Genomic DNA, 22,094 nt, shown 5'->3' on the forward strand with positions numbered 1-22,094 from the left:
ATCAGCTCCTTTGTGTTGTTGATGTTGTAGAAGCTAAGCAGGGTTGGTCCTGGATGGGAGACCAGATGCTGCATGAAGTGGTGTTGGAGGACCAGTAGGATACACTCTTTCCTTTGTCTAAAAAAATATCCCAATGCCCCAGGTCAGTGATTGGTGACATTGCCCTGTGTAGGGTGCCGTCTTTCGGGTTGGGACGTTAAACGGGTGTCCTGACTCTCTGTGGTTGCTAAATTCCCCTCTTTAGCCCTCGTACCATCATGGCCACTTAATCATCGCAGCTTTCAATTGGCTCATTCATCCCCACTCCTTTCCCCTGTTACTATACCCCAGGTTGTTGCTGTGAATGAGAATGTGTTCTCAGTCAATTTAACTGATCAAATAAACAACAATAAATAAAAGAGTTCATGCCCTGATAAATTTAGGTTCTTTTGAGGGTAAATGGGGGAATAAACTCAATATTAGGATGTTTGGTATATTCAGTGTATTTCTGTGCATAGGACACAACACGCAAAATGTATAGGACAACTCCTCCTAGTCGATAGAGGGCGTTATAGAGTTTTTTTTTAAAGCAGCACCCGGAACATTTGTGTCAAGGCGCATCATCACCATAAAGGAAGTGCAATGTTTGGTTATGTGCTTTGACAGTTTTTGCTAGGTGTCATGTGACAAAGAAGACATCTTTCGTTTTGTAGTGTTTATTTTATATTAACTCCGATATGCTCCAGCGTCTTCGGTGAATAACTGAAGAGATATGGATTGCAAAGGAGAACCATGGTGATAATCAATTCAGTACTGAAACTCTTGCAGCGACAGACCTACACCTGTCTGTCCCATCGCTATGGACTGTACCTCTGCTTTGGAGGGATAGTCCTCATGATCGTCTCTGCCTTCCAGTTTGGAGAAGTAAGTAGCTTAGCTAGCTAACAAGCTAACCCTTGTCAAACGCAATGGTGTGTGTGTTACAACAAGTGAAGTGTGTGTGATGTTACACTAAGTGAAGTGTGTGTGTGTGTGATGTGACACGAAGTGAAGTGTGTGTGTGTGTGTGTGTGTGTGTGTGTGTGTGTGTGTGTGTGTGTGTGTGTGTGTGTGTGTGTGTGTGTGTGATGTGACACTAAGTGAAGTGTGTGTGTGTGTGATGTGACACTAAGTGAAGTGTGTGTGTGTGTGTGATGTGACACTAAGTGAAGTGTGTGTGATGTGACACTAAGTGAAGTAAGTGTGTGTGTGTGATGTGACACTAAGTGAAGTAAGTGTGTGTGTGTGATGTTACACTAAGTGAAGTAAGTGTGTGTGTGTGTGATGTTACACTAAGTGAAGTAAGTGTGTGTGTGAGATGTTACACTAAGTGAAGTAAGGCACGGCCTGTTCTGGCTGGTTATGTTGAAGTATACAATACATTCAGTGGTTAATAATATCATCCCCCTCTCTGTGTGTAGGTGGTGGTAGAGTGGAGTAGGGATCAGTACCATGTACTGTTTGACTCATATAGAGACAATGTAGCTGGGAAATCATTCCAGACTCGGTGAGTAACCCTCTCTGCCCAAGTGCTATCCACTACAGGGATAACCAGTGTTTCACTGTCTCAATTCACTACTCCATATCCTTCCTTTTGTCTATTTACTGATTTGAAATGGATGTGTATCTTCTCTATGGTGTTGTGCCGCTGTAGGCTGTGCCTGCCCATGCCCATAGATGTGGTGTACACCTGGGTGAATGGCACGGACACCGACCTGATGAAGCAGCTACGCGGTGTGAGAGAGCAGCTGGAGGAAGAGCAGAGAACACTGAGGTACTGCACATGGTCACTGGGACTTCAGTTGCACGTCACGCACGTTAGGCTACACAAATAGTATTACGTGATTGCAAGCTGAACATATTTGTTTTGGTAAATGGCTGACGGAGAGAGGGTTACTGTGGTCCGCTGAATGTTATGAGCACGTAAAGCAAGTGGGTACTTATTCACATTACATGATTGGATCGTTCCCATTCATCCTGTTGTGTAGACTAGGGGACCAAATATGTAGTGTACTAATATTGCCAGAGGGAGATTGTGTTTGCTCAAAGGTCGATTTCCAATTACAATACTAGAACGTTCCCCAACAGAACATTCCATGCGTTAACGGGATCAGTGCGTTGACTTTCTGGACTGTTTCTCACCATAGGGAACGGCTGGGGAAGAATGCAAGTGATCCGACTGAATTGCCAAAGGACAGGTGAGTGACTAGATAGAAACACCTGTACATTACTGTAGATATACTGTGGTTTTCACACATTCTTTTACATCTCTAGCTCAATATGGATGCTTCCAAACTCTAAGGGCAGGGAGCTGATGATGAACCATCTTATTGAGACACAAACTACGGTCGTCTAAGATCAAGGGTTTTTGACATCATTGCTGGTATTTCCTGTTTCTCTCTCAACCGAGTGTTTGTGAGAACGGGTCTCAGTGTTGTCGACCAATCTGCAACAACAGGTGGCTTATGACCACAGACATTAAGGCGTGAGATGCAACCACAGCACAAGTGGTACAAACTACAGCGAGACAGAGCAGGGTTTTGCACTAGCCATAGTGGTTTGGTGGAAGTAGTGATGTTGGACTGGAGTTTGTGGACACCGTCTTGATGTTTTGTGACCTTTTTTTCTTTCTCTTTATACGTCTGTGTTTCTGTTCGCAGTGTGAAGCCAGAATGTCTGCTGTCCCATTGTATCACAGCGCCCATGCTAGCCCTGGACCCGGCTCTGCCTGCCAACGTCACTCTGAAGGAGCTGCCGTCGCTCTCGCCCTCCTTCTCCACCGCCAAGCTGCTGCTGCAGGTGGCCAAGCCCCTCCACCCCTCCACCACGGTGTCTGTGGTCGTCTTTCACTCTCAGGCTGATGGTAAAGAGTCATTGAAACTAACACTCCCAACGGGCACTCTACACACATGCTATTTCAGTTCACAGTTCTGCTACCCACTCAGTACGAGAACACCAATCATGTCATCACAGCAAAATCTCTCGCTCTTTCTCTATGGCTCTGTCTGTATGGCTCTCTCTTATTCTCCCTCCCATAGCGGACAAGGCCTACACAGACGCACCCCGTGAGGCCCTGAAGCGCTCTGTCTCTAGATGTTACCTGGTGAGTTACCTGACTCTCTATGCTATTAGAAGTTCTGTTGCACCAGACACAATCAACACTTCCGAGACCTTTCTGATTCCAGCACAATTATATGATTGAGCATTTACCCCAGTTGGATACACTGGTCCTTAAGGATGAATAAGCAATGGACACAGTCATGTGGTAACGATAAGCTACTGTGCTGTTGTTCCTCCTGTAGACCACAGATAAGGAAGCACCGGGTCTGGTCCGCATGCAGAGCCTGGCCTACCTCAGTGGCTTCCCAGCATCCTTCAAGGAGACAGAGCAGCTCCGAGTCAAACTGCCATCTGTTGTCACTGGCAAGATCAAACAGGTAAGACTAACCTGGATGGAAAAAGGAAAACAAATGACATAATCTATCAGGAAAACACAGTGCTAAGTCAAATACTGTATTATTTTAGACAGGGTGCTGTATCTGTTATTTCACTAGAGGGCAGTGTTTCACAAAATACAGTATGGCATTTTATCATATGAACACATTCGTTGTTTTCTTAACCAGGCACAGATATGCCACAACATACTTTATTTACATTTAATGAGAAATGCAGATTTTAGTAAAAAAATGAATGTAGAATTCCAGGATATATTAATATAAGATATAATATGTAACTACATTCATATAGCCACAAGATGTCACCCTTGCTGTACCTCAGAATCATGATTTGAAAGATGGGCTAGTCATTGCTGTGCTCCAACCGTTTGTATATCAGACAGGATCCAGACAGAATCTATTGTGTTCAAACTGAACATAGACACTGTCTGTCTGCCATAACCACAGACCTTAAACAACATAATTATACCAAATTAAATAAGTAGTAACACTTAAGCAGACGAGGTCTCCATCTATTTTAAACCGATATTATGGTAGTAAAGAACCCTGGTTTAGTTTGGCCACGGATTGTCTATCTAATCATTTTCTCTAATCAGAACTCTGAGATAATAACATAAAAGTATCCAATGATGGTTAACTACTGTAAAAAAAAAAACTGTAGTTCTGTCTCACCACAGGCATAGTTAGACTATATCCATACAAAGCTACACTGAGTGTACAAAACATTAGGAACACCTTCCAAATGTTGAGTTGCACCTCCCTTTGCCCTCAGAACAGCCTATCAGTTGGGGGCATGGACTCGACATGGACTCAACAGTGCTTCCCACAGTTGTCAAGTTGGCTGGATGTTCTTTGGGTGGGGAACTATTGCTGATACACACGGGAAACTGTTGAGCGTGAAACACCCAGCAGCATTGCAGTTCTTGACACTCTCAAACTGGTGCGCCTGGCACCTACTACCATACCCTGTTCAAAGGCACTTAAATCTTTTGTTGAGACAATTCAATGCCTCAATTGGCTCGAGCCTTAAAAATCCATCTTTAACCTGTCTTCTCCCCTTCATCTACACTGATTGAAGTGGATTTAACGAGTGACATCAATAAGGGATCATAGCTTTCACCTGGATTCACTTGGTCAGCCTGTCATGGAAAGAGCAGATGTTCCTAATGTTTTGTCCACTCAGTGTATATCAGCCTTTTCTAATAACACTGGGCCAACATGTCACATTCCATCCATAAAAGTACTTTTATCTGTATGGAATTGAACAGCCTAATGCACATCAGAAATGGTCAGTGGTGCTGCTGGGACAATAATAATCACTATGAATAAAAAAGATATTGGTCAACCTACACTACAACAGAAAGTGTCTGTGATCTGCAGACTCCTACAGTGAGCTCTCCTTATCCACCCCCTACTGCCTCTCTCCTTCTCTTTCTCTGTCTCTCTCTGTCTCGTCGGGGGTCATGTGACAACAGAAGGGGATTAGGGTGAAACCCTATCTTGGGGAGCGGCCAAGGGGGTTAACATTAGAACAACTGTTTTGGGTGGCGTGGTGACAGGCAGCACACTGAAAGGTCACCAGGATTTTACTGACCTTCCCTTCTCTATCCCCCTCTGTTTCCTCTTTCTATTCCACCCACTCACTCCTTCTGTCTCACATAGACCTTTCTACAGCCCTCACAGGTGAGGTAGCCTTTATAAGCAGAGTGTATGGGGACTGGAGGTTCAGGAAGGTTGGGTGGGTGGGGGGTCCATCCGTCTGTCAGTAGCACAATGCAGGGATCCAGTTTCAGTGGTCTTCCTGGTGCTGTCGGGCCGATTCTGTGAAGAGGGATGGGCAGAATGCAGAGAGACTGTGGGGGAGAGAGGGATGAGCAGAATGCAGAGAGACTGGGGGAGAGGGATGAGCAGAATGCAGAGAGACTGTGGGGGGAGAGAGGGATGAGCAGAATGCAGAGAGACTGGGGGAGAGGGATGAGCAGAATGCAGAGAGACTGGGGGAGAGAGGGATGAGGGGGAGAGAGGGATGAGCAGAATGCAGAGAGACTGTGGGGGAGAGAGGGATGAGCAGAATGCAGAGAGACTGTGGGGGGAGAGAGGGATGAGCAGAATGCAGAGAGACTGTGGGGGAGAGAGGGATGAGCAGAATGCAGAGAGACTGGGGGAGAGAGGGATGAGCAGAATGCAGAGAGACTGTGGGGGAGAGAGGGATGAGCAGAATGCAGAGAGACTGTGGGGGAGAGAGGGATGAGCAGAATGCAGAGAGACTGTGGGGGAGAGAGGGGCAGATGAGCAGAATGCAGAGAGACTGTGGGGGAGAGAGGGATGAGCAGAATGCAGAGAGACTGTGGGGGAGAGAGGGATGAGCAGAATGCAGAGAGACTGGGGAGAGTGGGATGAGCAGAATGCAGAGAGACTGTGGGGGAGAGAGGGATGAGCAGAATGCAGAGAGACTGGGGAGAGAGGGATGAGCAGAATGCAGAGAGACTGATGGGGAGAGAGGGATGGGGGCAGAATGCAGAGCAGAGGACTGGGGGAGAGAGGGATGAGCAGAATGCAGAGAGACTGGGGGAGAGAGGGATGGGCAGAATGCAGAGAGACTGGGGGAGAGAGGGATGGGCAGAATGCAGAGAGACTGGGGGAGAGAGGGATGAGTAGAATGCAGAGAGACTGTGGGGGAGAGAGGGATGGGCAGAATGCAGAGAGACTGGGGGAGAGAGGAGGGATGCAGGGCAGAATGCAGAGAGACTGTGGGGGAGAGAGGGATGGGCAGAATGCAGAGAGACTGAGGGGCAGAGAGAGGGATGGGCAGCATGCAGAGAGACTGGGGGAGAGAGGGATGGGCAGAATGCAGAGAGACTGGGGGAGAGAGGGATGGGCAGAATGCAGAGAGACTGGGGGAGAGAGGGATGAGCAGAATGCTGGGGGAGAGAGGGATGAGCAGAATGCAGAGAGATTGGGGGAGAGAGGGATGGGCAGAATGCAGAGAGACTGCAGAGAGGGGGAGAGAGGGATGAGCAGAATGCAGAGAGACTGGGGGAGAGAGGGATGAGCAGAATGCAGAGAGACTGGGGAGAGAGGGATGGGCAGAATGCAGAGAGACTGGGGGAGAGAGGGATGGTCAGAATGCAGAGAGACTGGGGGAGAGAGGGATGGGCAGAATGCAGAGAGACTGGGGGAGAGAGGGATGGGCAGAATGCAGAGAGACTGAGGTGGGAGAGGGGGGAAGAGAGGGATGGGCAGAATGCAGAGAGACTGTGGGGAGAGAGGGATGGGCAGAATGCAGAGAGACTGGGAGAGAGAGGGATGAGCAGAATGCAGAGAGACTGGGGAGAGAGAGGGATGAGCAGAATGCAGAGAGACTGAGGGAGAGGGATGGGCAGAATGCAGAGAGATGGAGGGAGAGAGGGGGCAGATGCAGAGGATGGGGGAGAGAGGGATGGGCAGAATGCAGAGAGACTGAATGGGGAGAGAGGGATGGGCAGCATGCAGAGAGACTGTGGGGGAGAGAGGGATGGGCAGAATGCAGAGAGACTGATGGGCAGGGGGAGAGAGGGATGGGCAGAATGCAGAGAGACTGTGGGAGAGAGGGATGGGCAGAATGCAGAGAGACTGACTGGGGGAGAGAGGGATGGGCAGAATGCAGAGAGACTGGGGGAGAGAGGGATGAGCAGAATGCAGTAGATTGGGGGAGAGAGGGATGGGCAGAATGCAGAGAGACTGGGGAGAGAGGGATGAGCAGAATGCAGAGAGACTGGGGGAGAGAGGGATGAGCAGAATGCAGAGAGACTGGGGGAGAAGGAGGGATGGGCAGAGGATGGGCAGCAGAGAGACTGGGGGAGAGAGGGATGGGCAGAATGCAGAGAGACTGGGGGGAGAGAGGGATGGGCAGAATGCAGAGAGACTGGGGGAGAGAGGGATGGGCAGAATGCAGAGAGACTGGGGGAGAGGGATGAGCAGAATGCAGAGAGACTGGGGGAGAGAGGGATGAGCAGAATGCAGAGAGACTGGGGGAGAGAGGGATGAGCAGAATGCAGAGAGACTGGGGGAGAGAGGGATGAGCAGAATGCAGAAGAGACTGTGGGGGAGAGGGATGAGCAGAATGCAGAGAGACTGTGGGGGAGAGAGGGATGAGCAGAATGCAGAGAGACTGGGGGGAGAGAGGGATGAGCAGAATGCAGAGAGACTGTGGGGAGAGAGGGATGAGCAGAATGCAGAGAGACTGTGGGGGAGAGAGGGATGAGCAGAATGCAGAGAGACTGGGGGGAGAGGGATGGGCAGAATGCAGAGAGACTGGGGGAGAGGGATGAGCAGAATGACAGAGAGGGATGGGCAGAATGCAGAGAGACTGGGGGAGAGAGGGATGAGCAGAATGCAGAGAGACTGTGGGGGAGAGAGGGATGGGCAGAATGCAGAGAGACTGGGGGAGAGGGATGGGCAGAATGCAGAGAGACTGGGGGAGAGGGATGAGCAGAATGCAGAGAGACTGTGGGGGAGAGAGGGATGGGCAGAATGCAGAGAGACTGGGGGAGAGAGGGGATGAGACAGAATGCAGAATGCAGAGAGACTGGGGGAGAGAGGGATGGGCAGAATGCAGAGAGACTGGGGGAGAGAGGGATGGGGAGAGGGATGAGCAGAATGCAGAGAGACTGGGGGAGAGGGATGAGCAGAATGCAGAGAGACTGGGGGAGAGAGGGATGGGCAGAATGCAGAGAGACTGGGGGAGAGAGGGATGAGCAGAATGCAGAGAGACTGGGGGAGAGGGATGAGCAGAATGCAGAGAGACTGGGGGACAGAGGGATGGGCAGAATGCAGAGAGACTGACTGGGGAGAGAGAGGGATGGGCAGAATGCAGAGAGACTGGGGGAGAGGGATGGGCAGAATGCAGAGAGACTGGGGGAGAGAGGGATGGGCAGAATGCAGAGAGACTGGGGGAGAGAGGGATGGGCAGAATGCAGAGAGACTGGGGGAGAGAGGGATGAGCAGAATGCAGAGAGACTGTGGGAGAGAGGGATGGGCAGAATGCAGAGAGACTGTGGGAGAGAGAGGGATGGGCAGAATGCAGAGAGACTGGGGGAGAGGGATGAGCAGAATGCAGAGAGACTGGGGGAGAGAGGGATGGGCAGAATGCAGAGAGACTGGGGAGAGAGGGATGGGCAGAATGCAGAGAGACTGGGGGCAGAGGGAGGCAGAATGACTGGGGGAGAGGGATGGGCAGAATGCAGAGAGACTGGGGGAGAGGGATGAGCAGAATGCAGAGAGACTGGGGGGGAGAGGGATGGGCAGAATGCAGAGAGACTGTGGGGGAGAGAGGGATGAGCAGAATGCAGAGAGACTGTGGGGGAGAGGGATGAGCAGGGTGGTGGTGCTGAGAGATGGACAGTATTTATAGACGGTGTTAAACTGAGTGCGATGGTGACGAAAGCTGCCCCACGACCCCCAACTGCTCACACTGTCATACTGCCCTCCGTTTGTGTGCTCCTCTAACTGGCATGTTGCCATCCACACGTGTTGTGTGTTATTAATTCATAGCTAACTTGTATAGGATAGCCTGTCGTTTATGTACTCGAGGTTAGAATGTGCAGCTAGTGTGTCTGTAGAGAATAGACTAAAATAGTAAATAAATCGAAGGCGTAAAGTACAGCTACATTCAAAGCCATGATAGTCACACAATAGTACTATTTTGTTGGGAAATCCTTATATTTTTGTTTATGTGTATCCTTTTTAGGTCTTTCAGATTCTGTATTGAACAGATAGTGCGAGGTAATGACTGTGGGGAAAGATGGAGAGCGATTGCATCAAAGGGCAGTAGACTGGGTTCAAACCCCGTGCTGTTGTGGGAGGCGTGTGCCAGGAGCTGCGGCATTATCGCTAGACCAGCCAGGCCACAGGGAATCCATAGACGCATCATTTCCCCGTTCACCTCACTGGCCTTCATCATATGACTGGAATGACCCCCTGGTTATATTGTAGGCCAGTTCTTCCCGACTGGTGTCCTCCAAAATATTATATCATTTTTTAAAGAATTTATTGTTGGACAGAAAATACTGTTAAAACACCAGGAAATGAACTCCAAGTGTTTTTTTTAATTTGGGGAAACTTGTTCCCAAGTATTCCCACGCTTAATAGAGACACGTGATCGTATACAAACGTAAGCAAGGTTTATAATGATGTTTTAGTCAAATATTACATCTGTTTGGGCTCCTTACGGTCTATTTGCAGTCTACAAATGATTTGTAATTATGTTTTGGCCCGCCAGCCATCCTCCCAAGAACAAAATCAGCTGAATCTAGTTGATGATCCCTGCTGTAGAGTCTGAGACCCCGGGGCGGTGATGGATCGATGATCGCATGACATCATGAAGCCTCCCTCCTCCCTCAACGCTACTGTGACGTCTTGCTCGGACTCTTTTTAGTTGTGTGACAATATTTACCATGTGTTCGCGCACATGGTAAAATATTTACTAGGCTCTGGTGTGTGTTAGACTCTTGTGACACACACACACGATTTGGTTTGGGCTACCCGGATTAGGTATATTTCGGCTTCAGCTTTTTCCTTCCAGAGCATGAGGTTCAAGGTTTTAGTGTATTTGTGGTTTGTACGTATACACCTTTGTCTCAACTGACTAATGACGTTTTTAAACAGTAATGAAATAGTTTAAAATTGTCAGGAGTAGGAAAAACAGCTAATGTTTGGTTCCTCTGGTCACTATTGACGTTGGCTCATGATAACGGGTACGACGTGACCTTAAATACTTCAACTCAACGCCTGCGTCTTTTGACGGGCTGCTGACGGGCAGATGTGGACAAGAATGTTGATGTTACTGCCAATAGCCAATGCCTTTCCTAGTAAAGCTATATAAAGCCGTGTTTACTATTGTCTTTGTGTTACTGTGACATGAAGTGTGTTTGTGCACTTGTACAGACACACGGAGCGGTGTGTTAACAGCTCCTATAAAAGGGGCTAATAAAAATGGAAATGTGATCTCCAGTTGGCTGTCCCTGCCTCATCTTAGGGATTTATATAACAACAGGAGCAGAGAAAAAGCATGTCAATGGCTGAGAGGGAGACATGCAGCAGTAAGGTGTTTGGGTTCTGGCTCAGTGGTTTGTGGGCTGCCTGGAAGGCTAGGGACTAAGGAGATGAGGGAGTCGGGGTCGTGAGAGGCAACGACTGAGATGACACGTGCAAGGATACCGAGCCATGCCTTCCACTCCAACCCTGACATCAATACCAGCTCCCCCACACAGAGATGACATCACAGAACTTTCCAATACCCCCCCTCCCCGCTCCCTGCCACACACGCACACTCCCTCACACTCACTCTCGTTCCCATATCCACACAGGCATGATATTGTTTCATACCTCTTGAAGGGTACAGTGGTTGGTGGCGACGAGTCCTCTGCTTGGATGTGGTCCATCCTTTAAACTGGCCACGGGTCAGAAGTTATAGGTCAACATCAAAATCAAATGGCTTTGAACCCGGCTCACGTTCAGCCTAGTAGTCTGTGTATGCACTCGTCATGTGGTGGCTTTGTTTGTCATCTCTGTCACACGGAATTATTCCCAGGGACAGGAGCGGTAACCAAAGTCACAATAATGGATTTTAGGCCCCGCTTCATATAATCTTTGACATGGCCACTACGTCTAAAGGGGTTCATAAAAATATATCTGGCTTGATGTCTGTCTTGTTGTGGAGGTTGTGTCCTTGGCTCCAAATAAAGGCTGTGATATTTGCGTTGTTTTCTCATGGCGCTGCTATGCTGAGTAGCATCTGCTGTCTCTGTTGCCACACTGACATGTCAGTGTTTCTCTCCCTCTTTCTCTTTCTCTTTTCCTCTCTCTTTCTCTCTCTTTCTCTTTCTTTCTCTCTCTCTCCCACCCATAGTTCCAGCTGTATACGGAGGCCAGTATCGCCCTGCTCCATCTGAACAGCCCTCAGGACTTTACTGACCTGACCCAGCAGGCCAAAAAGAACCTGACCCTGGATGGGAAAGAGCTGACCATCAGCGCTGCTTATCTGTTCTGGGACCTGACTGCCATCACACAGGTAGGACCTCACTCTGTCCCGTCACTCACTCTATATCAGGGAAGATCAACAGTGTATGTCAAGGTGAAGAGGAGCTCTAACTCTTGTTTAATGCAGTTGCACTGTTCATTCAGGGTGTAGTAGGTATCACTGAGTGAAACTAAACTGCTGGACTGAGAACTTCCATTGTTTTCTACCTATTCGACCGTGAGGATAAAATACAATGACATGTAGTGCTAACATTTTGGATTGGTCTCTTTTCAGAGCATAGTAAAAGCATGTCTCAGACCACTCTGCTCTGCTCTCTGCCCCCCCCCCCCTCCCCTCCTCCCCCAGTCCAAGCAGGACGAGGACGTCTCAGCCAGTCGCTTCGAGGACAACGAGGAACTGCGCTATTCGTTGCGCTCGGTGGAGAGACACGCCCCCTGGGTGCGGCACATCTTCATCGTGACCAATGGGCAGATCCCCTCCTGGCTGAACCTGGACAACCCCCGCGTCACCGTGGTAACACACCAGGTAACACACCTGAGACCTACAGTACTACTCTCACAGATATGATTGTTGACAATAACAGAAAATAAGGGATGTTGTGACTGGAGCAGGAAGAATTCTGGGCCTTTAGTTAAGAAAAAAAATCCAAGTTGCCATATGATTGTCTCTCCTGTGTAGGATGTCTTCCAGAACCACACCCACCTGCCCACCTTCAGTTCCCCTGCCATTGAGACCCACATCCACCGAATCCCAGGCCTGTCTCAGAAGTTCATCTACCTCAACGACGACGTCATGTTCGGGAAGGACGTGTGGCCTGACGACTTCTTCAGTCACTCCAAAGGACAGAAGGTCCGGGTCTAGACTTCAAGTGTTACTAGATCCATGGTCTGGAATTTAGCTCACTAGCTCAAGTTTGTGCTAATGTAGACTCTTTATCATTTCATCTAAATAGCTTGCTAGCATGAGATTGGGTTAGTTCTGCTATTTTGTATATTGTAATATTGTCTTAACATCCCTACTGTACCTCGCCTGTCCTCTCTCCCTACAGGTGTACCTCACCTGGCCGGTCCCTAACTGTGCTGAAGGTTGTCCAGGGTCCTGGATCAAAGATGGCTACTGTGACAAGGCCTGTAACAACTCCGCCTGTGACTGGGATGGTGGCGACTGCCTGGGTGACAATCTCTCCCTTATCCCTCCCTGTACCAGTCTGCCTCTTCTCCTTCTTCCCTTCTCTCCTCCGTCACAACTCGTCGTTCACTGAGCTTTCTATTCTTCCTCTTCTCCATCCCACCACACAGGAGCTGGGGGCAGCCGGTTTGGGACCGGTGTGGGCGGAGTGGGTAATCAGCCCTGGCAGTTTGCCGGAGGTCTAGGTGGCATCGGGGGCGTGTCCAGCTGTAACCAAGGCTGTGCCAACTCCTGGCTGGCAGACAAGTTCTGTGACCAGGCCTGCAACGTGCTCTCCTGTGGCTTCGACGTGGGCGACTGTGGACAAGGTGAGTGTGATCTGAAGTAGGGCCAGGAGTTTTTCTTAATCACCTGACCTCAAACTCTGTGCTTTATTTATAGCAAAGATATTGATGACTAACCCAAGATGCGTTATGTGCCATTTACAATGGGAGAAAATGAGCACAGTGGGCAGAACAAGCAAAGAGATGGGCAGTGCCAAGCACGAGCTAGCCAGATCCTATTTGCGCGTTTTAACATGCATTTACATAGTTTTTGTGAGGGAACGCCTATTCCTTGAAGTGCGCATGTACAATAACTCAATTCGCCCTTGCACTCCTTTTAAACAACGTAATAAAAAAAAACATTGGCACAGTGTCAAGTCTACAAAACCTATTGCAATTTGTTCGTAACAGATTCTACTTTTGTGAAGAGAAGACTCTAAGATCTAATGTTTCATTGATGAGAAAATGTGCAGAATGTCGGCCAAGTGTTTTTCCTGATCTGGTCACGTTAGCTCATCCAGTGAGGTGGAAGAGCAGTGATAATTGTGTGTGTGTGTGTGTTGTAGATCACTTTAACCAGCTCTACAGTGTCACCCTGCTGAAGAACAGGACCCTGTACACCCTACCGGTGGGAGAGACCAGGCCGTACTTCAGCTTTGCAGGTGTGGCTCGCCGGGTGACCGAGGCCCAGGTCAGCGACAACCCGGCCGTTCGCCATACCTCGGTGGCCAACAAGTGGAAGACGGTCCACCTGCTCCTCCACTCGGGCCACAATGCCTCGCTGGTCCACTACAACCTCACTGTCCAAGGGGATGACGACAAGGAGTTCTCCCTGACCTTCAGCGTGGCTGTGGACACCCGCCAGCTCCCCCAGCCAAACGTGTCCGACCCACTCCACAAAGACGGATCCAAAGAGGCCAAGCCCACCACCGCCACCGCAGAGCCTGAGGTCCCTTTCGAGGATGTCCCTCTGGAGAAACAAGGTCCCCGAGTCCTGAAGATGCCACCTGGGGAAAATGAGGTGATTGTGGATGTGCCTGCGCTAAATGTGTCCCTGCTACCGGCGGCCTTGCAGAGTGAGCTTCAGAGGCTGCAAGGAAAGCTCCTGTTGGGTGACATCACTATGAAAGGTTATAACCTCACCAAGGCTATACTGCTAGGGCCGTACAAGGCTCTGGCCAATCGGGGCCCCAGGTTAATACCAGCTGACCAGATCAAACCCCAGGACAACCCTTTTAAAGACCTAGTAGGACATGTGGTGAGGAGAGAGGCAGACACACCACAGCTAGTGGAGGCTAACCCAGTAGCACAACACAATCCAGAAAGAAACGGAGCAGAGAAGACCAAAGAGCCAGCGGGAACCGAGGCACCAGAGGAGGTGCCCAAGTCGAGCATCGTTGGTGAGAAAGCACAAAAGACTCCAGCAACCCCCATCCCAGTTCTAGTGGATGGTGAGTTTCCGAAAGCCGCTAAAGCCCAGGACACCACCCCCACAGAGAAACCTCCACCGTCCTCCAAGCTGCTGAGCACCCTGGTGGGCAGCATGTCCAAAGCCAAGGGCTCAGAGGGCCAATCGCAGCAGGCAGGGGCCGAGAAGGGACCGAAGGAAGGAGCAGAGGGTGCCCGGGGGGTTCCTGTGGGCAGGAAGCTGCACCACTACACCTCCTCAGACAGAGGCTTCCTGCCCTGGGAGAGACGGAAGTACTTCCAGGACCTGCTGGAGGTGAGCTGGGGTTGGGTTGTAATAATGTCACAAGGTCAGTCAGGAAAAATCCTGGCTCTTGAGATGAAGAACATAGAATTGAGAACAACCGTGCATTGGATTGAATCGCAAACACTTTACTCAGAAACGGTTTAACTTTTAATGTTCCAAATGTAAATGGGAATCTGAATTTGACCAGAATGTTAATTGTGTATTCTCTTATTGCTTTCTGGCTCTTTCCATGGCTGCTATAGGAGGAGGAGCGTCTGGAGGGAGAGCTGGCGTACCAGGCAGACAGCGCCGCCGCTGGCCGGAAGCTGCAGGACACCTTCGCCGACTCCCTCCGCTACGTCAACAAGCTGCTCAACGGCCAGTTTGGCTTCACCTCCCGCAAGGTCCCCGCCCACATGCCCCACATGATCGACCGGCTCATCATGCAGGAGCTCCAGGACATGTGAGTAACAGGAAATACTGGGTTAGTAATATACAAGACCGAAGTAGCGGTTGTGAGTGCTTGTCTAACAGGAGCACTCATTTGTTTACCTCGTTAGAGTTAATTAGTTTTTTTTATTTTAATAGGCAAGTCAGTTAAGAACAAATTCTTATTTTCAATGACGGCCTAGGAACAGTGGGTTAACTGCCTTGTTCAGGGACAGAACGACAGATTTGTACCTTGTCAGCTCAGGGATTCGATGTTGCAAACGCTCTAACCACTAGGCTACCTGCCGTTGCTGAACAAACTGATATGTGAATGTCTCCACCTTTCAGATTCCCGCAGGCGTTTGACCTGCCGTTGCTGAACAAACTGATATGTGAATGTCTCCACCTTTCAGATTCCCGCAGGCGTTTGACCTGCCGTTGCTGAACAAACTGATATGTGAATGTCTCCACCTTGCTGAACAAACAGAATTCCCACAGACGTTTGACCTGCCGTTGCTGAACAAACTGATATGTGAATGTCTCCACCTTTCAGATTCCCGCAGGCGTTTGACCTGCCGTTGCTGAACAAACTGATATGTGAATGTCTCCACCTTTCAGATTCCCGCAGGCGTTTGACCTGCCGTTGCTGAACAAACTGATATGTGAATGTCTCCACCTTTCAGATTCCCACAGGCGTTTGACCTGCCGTTGCTGAACAAACTGATATGTGAATGTTTCCACCTTTCAGATTCCCACAGACGTTTGACCTGCCGTTGCTGAACAAACTGATATGTGAATGTCTCCACCTTTCAGATTCCCGCAGGCGTTTGACCTGCCGTTGCTGAACAAACTGATATGTGAATGTCTCCACCTTTCAGATTCCCGCAGGCGTTTGACCTGCCGTTGCTGAACAAACTGATATGTGAATGTCTCCACCTTTCAGATTCCCGCAGGCGTTTGACCTGCCGTTGCTGAACAAACTGATATGTGAATGTTTCCACCTTTCAGATTCCCCGCAGGCGTTTGACCTGCCGTTGCTGAACAAACTGATATGTGAATGTCTCCACCTTTCAGATTCCCGCAGGCGTTTGACCTGCCGTTGCTGAACAAACTGATATGTGAATGTCTCCACCTTTCAGATTCCCGCAGGCGTTTGACCTGCCGTTGCTGAACAAACTGATATGTGAATGTCTCCACCTTTCAGATTCCCGCAGACGTTTGACCTGCCGTTGCTGAACAAACTGATATGTGAATGTCTCCACCTTTCAGATTCCCACAGGCGTTTGACCTGCCGTTGCTGAACAAACTGATATGTGAATGTCTCCACCTTTCAGATTCCCACAGGCGTTTGACCTGCCGTTGCTGAACAAACTGATATGTGAATGTCTCCACCTTTCAGATTCCCGCAGGCGTTTGACCTGCCGTTGCTGAACAAACTGATATGTGAATGTCTCCACCTTTCAGATTCCCGCAGGCGTTTGACCTGACGTCGTCTCACCGCGTGCGTCACCCGGAGGACATGCAGTTTTCATTCTCCTACTTCTACTTCCTGATGTCGGCCCTGCAGCCGCTCAACGTCTCGCAGGTGTTCGACGAGATCGACACGGACCACTCCGGCATTCTGTCTGACCGCGAGATCCGAACGCTGGCCGCTCGCATCCATGAGCTCCCCCTCAACCTACAGGTCAGTAGAGAAGTCTGGGTGTAGAAGATCAGGTCCCCGCGTGTCCATGTTGTCTATCATCGAAGGCCAAAGTGATCATAGATCGGCACGTCTACTCTGAGACACTTTATGAATACCGACCTTGGTTTACTCCTGTTCTAAAAGCTGATCTCAAACCAGTGGTACAGTGAGGTTAATGTGTTGGCGTGTTGCAGGATCTGACAGGTCTGGAGCAGCTGCTGATCAACTGTTCTAAGACGCTGCCCACCAACCTGACCCAGCTACATATCGTTAGCCCTACACAGGAGGCATACTACGAAGCCAGCATGGTGACTACTCTACACGGCCTCTGTGCTGTGTCCCAACAACATTTATAAGCTGTGGTAGACTTGAGGTGCAGAGACTGATTCGTGTGTTTGAATCCACAGCCTCCCGTCACTAAAGGTCTGGTGGTCCACTGTAAAGCCGTCACAGAGCGCATCCACAAGGCCTTCAAAGACCAGAACAAGTACAAGTAAGTCCTGTTCTAAAAAATTATTATTTAAAAAAATCTATGTAAAATGTGTGTAACAACAAATGAAAATGCTGTAAAAACATGTATTTTTGTCCTCTGAAGAGGGGGTGGTTGGGTCTATAAAAAAAAAAGATTTAAAAAAATGGAAACCTATCCTTTGACAGGTTTGAGATAATGGGCGAGGAGGAGATAGCCTTTAAGATGGTGCGGACCAACGTGTCCCATGTGGTGGGCCAGCTGGATGACATCAGGAAGAACCCCAGGTGAGGTTAGAGAGTTGGGCCAGTAACCTTTAAGATGGTGCGGACCAACGTGTCCCATGTGGTGGGCCAGCTGGATGACATCAGGAAGAACCCCAGGTGAGGTTAGAGAGTTGGGCCAGTAACCTTTAAGATGGTGCGGACCAACGTGTCCCATGTGGTGGGCCAGCTGGATGACATCAGGAAGAACCCCAGGTGAGGTTAGAGAGTTGGGTAACCGAAAGATCACTGGTTTGAACACCGGAGCGGCTGAGGTGAAAGATCTGTCCAGGGGCGCTGTACAATAGTGACCCTGGCCTTGACACCACTCCCTACCGGTGTCTCGGGGAGTTGGGATATGAAAGACACATTTCCATTACACACTTGTGTGTAACAGAACAAAGATGAGCACCCCCCTCCAATTTTTAGCATTACCTCTGTACTTTCTGTAGGTGTCCAGCCTAGTGCCTGCCTAATTAATATGTACTACTACTACTTCCTGTTTTATTGTTATACTACCTTTTCATATGACCATTTGACCATGATGTTGTTGATTATGATTTGACCACATCACTGTTTCCTCACAGGAAGTTCATATGTCTAAACGACAACATTGACCACAGCCATAAGGACGCAGGGACTGTCAAGGCGGTGCTGAGGGACTTCTATGAGTCCATGTTCCCCCTGACCTCCCAGTTTGAGCTGCCCAGAGAATACCGCAACCGCTTCCTCCACATGGGAGAGCTCCAGGAATGGTAGGACTGGGGTGGTTTTTATATATATATATATATATATATATATATATATATATATATATGAGAGAGAAGTTGAATATGTGATCTGCATTTAGTTACATTCTTTTTTCATTATACCATTAATTGGTGGCAGTGCAGAAGCACAATGTGCACACAGTACAAGATGCCTGTACAGATACTTTTGTCAATTGTAGTATCTGCCCTAAATGATAGATGGACAGATACGTTATCTTACTGTATTAGTGCCATGTGAGACAGAGGTCTCTCCCCATTTCTCCAAGAGAATGAAGGATCCTATCTGTCAGCACCTCCGAGTGCAGCACTGCCATAAATGATCGCTGGGAATCCAAGGGGGTTATAGTGGGATCCTGCTCCTATAGCGCCAGGCCTGAGCTGGAGGAATCTATCCAGATACCGAGACTTTAAAATTAGACTCGTATGAGCCACACACACGACACTCCAAGAGTCACAAGGGTGTTAGTGAAGTGACAGGCGGGTGGTAGCAGAGGTCCCCTGATGTCACATTGTCACCCCTTTACCCTGTCGCCCTCTCGTCCTCTCCCCTGGAACCACAGGAATTTCATAATGACCTTTAACCCTGTCACCCAAGCCTAAAATATTTCATAATTGAGACTGGACTCTGAATATGGTAGTCGTGACTTTCGTCGAGTGTCTGTTTTGTATTCATTGATACTTCCCAAAAACATTTCACCCTGTCAATCACCCAATCAAATGTCATACTGGAGCCTAGGATCAGAATATGAGAGTGATGACTTTCAGAGAGTTATCTGCTTTGTCATGTGTTCATTGATGGCACAAAAATAGTTTGTTTATTTTTGCTGTCTTACTGTCTCTGTCTTACAGGCGAGTATATCGGGACAAGCTGAAGTTCTGGACCCACTGTGTATTGGTGACCCTGGTGATCTTTACTGTCGTCTCCTTCTTTGCTGAGCAGGTCAGTAGGACTTTACACTGTCATGTATATTTCCGCCTGCTAATATAAACAGCACACTTGTTGCTTGTGATTTAGCACTTAGTTAGCTCCAGGGCTCCATAGAGGGAGTTCTACAGGGGCACGTATCCCTCACTATCGGTTGAGCTTTGGAATGACTGAAATTGGCATCACTGAAATGAGACTGAAACCTGTCCGTGTTGGACCGTGAGCAGTGGATGGTGGCTGAATGTTATTTGTTGTTGATCATGGCACCTGTCAGATCTGAGGGGGTCGGGGTAAAGTTTCTCCTAATAAAGGTTAATCGCCAGAGTGACCGTGGAGGAATGGGCAATCCACACTGTGCACTGGGCCATTGGGACATGGAGGAATCTGAGGGAGCCGTCTTGTTTTTGTACCAAGAATCATCCCTCTCCTCAGGCTTAAGGCTCCACTCCTCCTTCCTTTTCCTTCCAGGCATCTGGTGCTTTGTTTGTAAACTGCCTCTTGAACTTGGAGAGCTGTTTACATCTCTGTGGTTTATCGGCTCAGGCCTGGACCAATAAACCACCTTCTGGTGACTTTACAGGACTTATGTTGACTCTCCCGAAATGCTGTTGCCCTGATCTGTTCAAAGGCAAGACAAATAGAGCAAAAAGCTCCCGCTCAGAGCCACATGCTGACAGAGGAATGTCGCTTCCCTCTTTTTCCACTCGTCTTTCAGTGTTTGTGTGTTTTGTGACGCAGTCCTTTGTGGTATTTTCTTCTTCCCTCAGCTGATTCTACTGAAGCGCAAGCTGTTTCCCAGACGCAGGGTCAGCAACGATGTCAACCCAGAGCGCGTGTGAAGAACGAGGGAAAGACGTCATATTCCTCCCCTCTGCATCCACCCTCCTACCTGTCCCCTCCCTCAACCTCTCTCCTTGAGTTCAAATTGAGGGCTATGCAGGGGTAGGTGGTGAGCGAGGAGGGCTATCCCTATATCTCGAAACGTCCTCATCTGGGATTGCATCAGCATGGCTCAAGGAGAGAGGGACTCTTGTAAACAACGTCAATCATGTGTGGCGGGTAAGATGATTGATGGGCATCACCTGGCTGGGAGATGCTGGAGTGATGTCGTGCCAGTAGAAGAAGCCAGAAACCAGACACTTCTCTTCTCTTCCACCAGGGGTGCCAGAGGGACTTATCGCCCACACGCCACCAACACACCAGGCTGTGGAGAAGGACACTGACTGAGCCAACTATGTGCTAAACTGCTCCAGTCCAGTGGGCAGTGAGATTGATGTACTGTTAAAACCATGACCTGGAAGCGATTGGCGGGAGACACCATCTGTGGTGTGGGTTTACAGCACCTTAACCGTGAGAGCTGTAACCTTGGGACGCATTCCAGAGGTTAGGTTGGACACTATTTATTTTTTATTTTTTAAATTGAACCTTTATTCCACAGAAGGAAAAAAGGGATCGGGGAGGGGGTTAATCAGAATAACAGGAATTATGCCATTTGACCTGTTTCACCATGTCACTCCTGGTCAATGTCTACATTCAACACAAGTGCCTTATTTTAAAGAGTGGTGCCAGAAGTATTCCAGTTAGACTGTATGACCTTGTTTACCCATTGTCCCTGCTTGCCTTTTAAATGTCTTGGTTGGATTTGGTATTTACATGTCATAAGTGATTTTTTTCAAAGGCATGGGGTTTCTGGGTGAAAAATGCCACACCGGTTGTTTTTTAAAATCGTGAATGTTTCACACAGTAGACCACGCAGCGATCAGCCATCCACACAGAATGTGTCCCTGTGGGATACTTTACGTATAGCTCTGCTAGTGTCTGAAATTCAGATCTCTTCAGCATGCTCTGTAATGTCTGTGTTGTTCAGTGAATGCGTTCCTAATGAATGCCACGGAATGTTAATTTAGCTCCACAAGTGTTCTACTACTGACCCTCAGTTCTTTTCTGATTCTATGGTCTCTCTGTTGAGCCTTCCATGCCTGAATTTGGTAGCTCTCCCCTCCGTTTACAAGCGATGCATTGTGACGTTAATTATGATCAAATGTTAATGATTGCTAGCAGCAGTAGAACCATGATAATGTTTTGCTGCCTTACTATTACTGAATATTTGTAGTGTTGGTGTACTGTGGTATGCAGTGTGCCAGATTACACAGCCTGGTCTCAGTTTGGGACACTCATTAGTATATGTAACCAAATGTAACAAGATCACCTAAGGCAAATATTAGGAAGGTGAGCGTATATCTAGCAACCCAAAGGTTGTGTGTTTGGATCTCATCAGACAATTTAAGAATTTTAATTAATTTGTAGCTACTTTGCTAACCCCAGCTAACGTTAGTGCTAGCTACAAATGAATTACATACCATACCAAATGGAGTGCCATGGATTTATGTACAGAATACAACATGCTCTGAGACCAGGTTGAATTACAACAATGGGTTGTATGAGTCAAATTCACATTTTTTGTTTAGTCATCACTTTGGCTCATCCCAAAATCAAAAATAAACCTGACTCGCCTAGTCATGAAACTGAATTTTTTGAATGGAAAATATTTATTTATTACAATAATTTAACTTGTTAGTATAAAGATGTTTTACTTGTAGTGAACAGTACAATACCATGTGGCCTTTTCAATGCATAGTTTCAAAGTTCATCTAGAGTTCAAACCCTGATTGAACAAGAACAGGTGGCTATCATTTCCAGACAAAGTCATTGAAATGTCACAATCTGAAGGCTCTCATTGGAATTCGACCTATCAAAAGGTCCTTTTTAGGGCCATATTCCTAGAGTAGGGGTTCTTGGTTTTCTTTGTTACATAAACATGACCACAGGGGTGAAACATCCACACCGTTGCATCCCTTTGTCTGTCTATCCTAAAGTTGTTGAGCAATGACCTTTCAACTATGCCCCAAAACATACC

The 22,094-nt window shown here is 48.4% G+C and overlaps 1 protein-coding gene across 2 annotated transcripts; it reads left to right on the forward strand.

Moving 5' to 3' along the window:
• The first annotated feature begins 622 nt into the window (after positions 1-622).
• gnptab (N-acetylglucosamine-1-phosphate transferase subunits alpha and beta) lies at positions 623-21,707 on the forward strand. 2 transcript variants are annotated; one of them, XM_029665869.2, is made up of 21 exons: positions 625-903; positions 1,440-1,525; positions 1,673-1,792; positions 2,166-2,216; positions 2,679-2,881; positions 3,057-3,121; positions 3,321-3,455; positions 11,362-11,523; positions 11,839-12,018; positions 12,172-12,342; positions 12,542-12,665; positions 12,792-12,989; positions 13,511-14,667; positions 14,901-15,100; positions 16,531-16,750; positions 16,945-17,058; positions 17,158-17,243; positions 17,408-17,506; positions 18,070-18,237; positions 19,102-19,192; positions 19,945-21,707. In XM_029665869.2, exons 1-21 carry the CDS (start codon positions 772-774, stop codon positions 20,014-20,016), a joined length of 3,834 nt encoding a protein of 1,277 aa, XP_029521729.1. In that variant the 5' UTR covers positions 625-771; the 3' UTR covers positions 20,017-21,707. The 2 variants fall into 2 exon arrangements, with proteins under 2 accessions (XP_029521728.1, XP_029521729.1); XM_029665868.2 differs by lacking the exons at positions 16,531-16,750; positions 16,945-17,058; positions 17,158-17,243; ... (2 more) ...; positions 19,102-19,192; positions 19,945-21,707 and adding an exon at positions 15,415-15,529 and having other exon boundaries at positions 623-903.
• Positions 21,708-22,094: the final 387 nt, after the last annotated feature.

This window comes from Oncorhynchus nerka, linkage group LG8 (genome assembly GCF_034236695.1).
Source record: "Oncorhynchus nerka isolate Pitt River linkage group LG8, Oner_Uvic_2.0, whole genome shotgun sequence".
NCBI classification, from domain to species: Eukaryota; Metazoa; Chordata; class Actinopteri; order Salmoniformes; family Salmonidae; genus Oncorhynchus; species Oncorhynchus nerka.

What these genes read in the sequence shown, in the direction of transcription:
- gnptab (XM_029665869.2), top strand. Translation starts at nt 772, where the DNA reads ATGGTGATAATCAATTCAGTACTGAAACTCTTGCAGCGACAGACCTAC. An exon ending in ACCTGACTGCCATCACACAG is followed by an intron (nt 11,524 to 11,838) that starts GTAGGACCTCAC and finishes CTCCTCCCCCAG; the next exon opens with TCCAAGCAGGACGAGGACGT. An exon ending in CGTGGGCGACTGTGGACAAG is followed by an intron (nt 12,990 to 13,510) that starts GTGAGTGTGATC and finishes TGTGTGTTGTAG; the next exon opens with ATCACTTTAACCAGCTCTAC.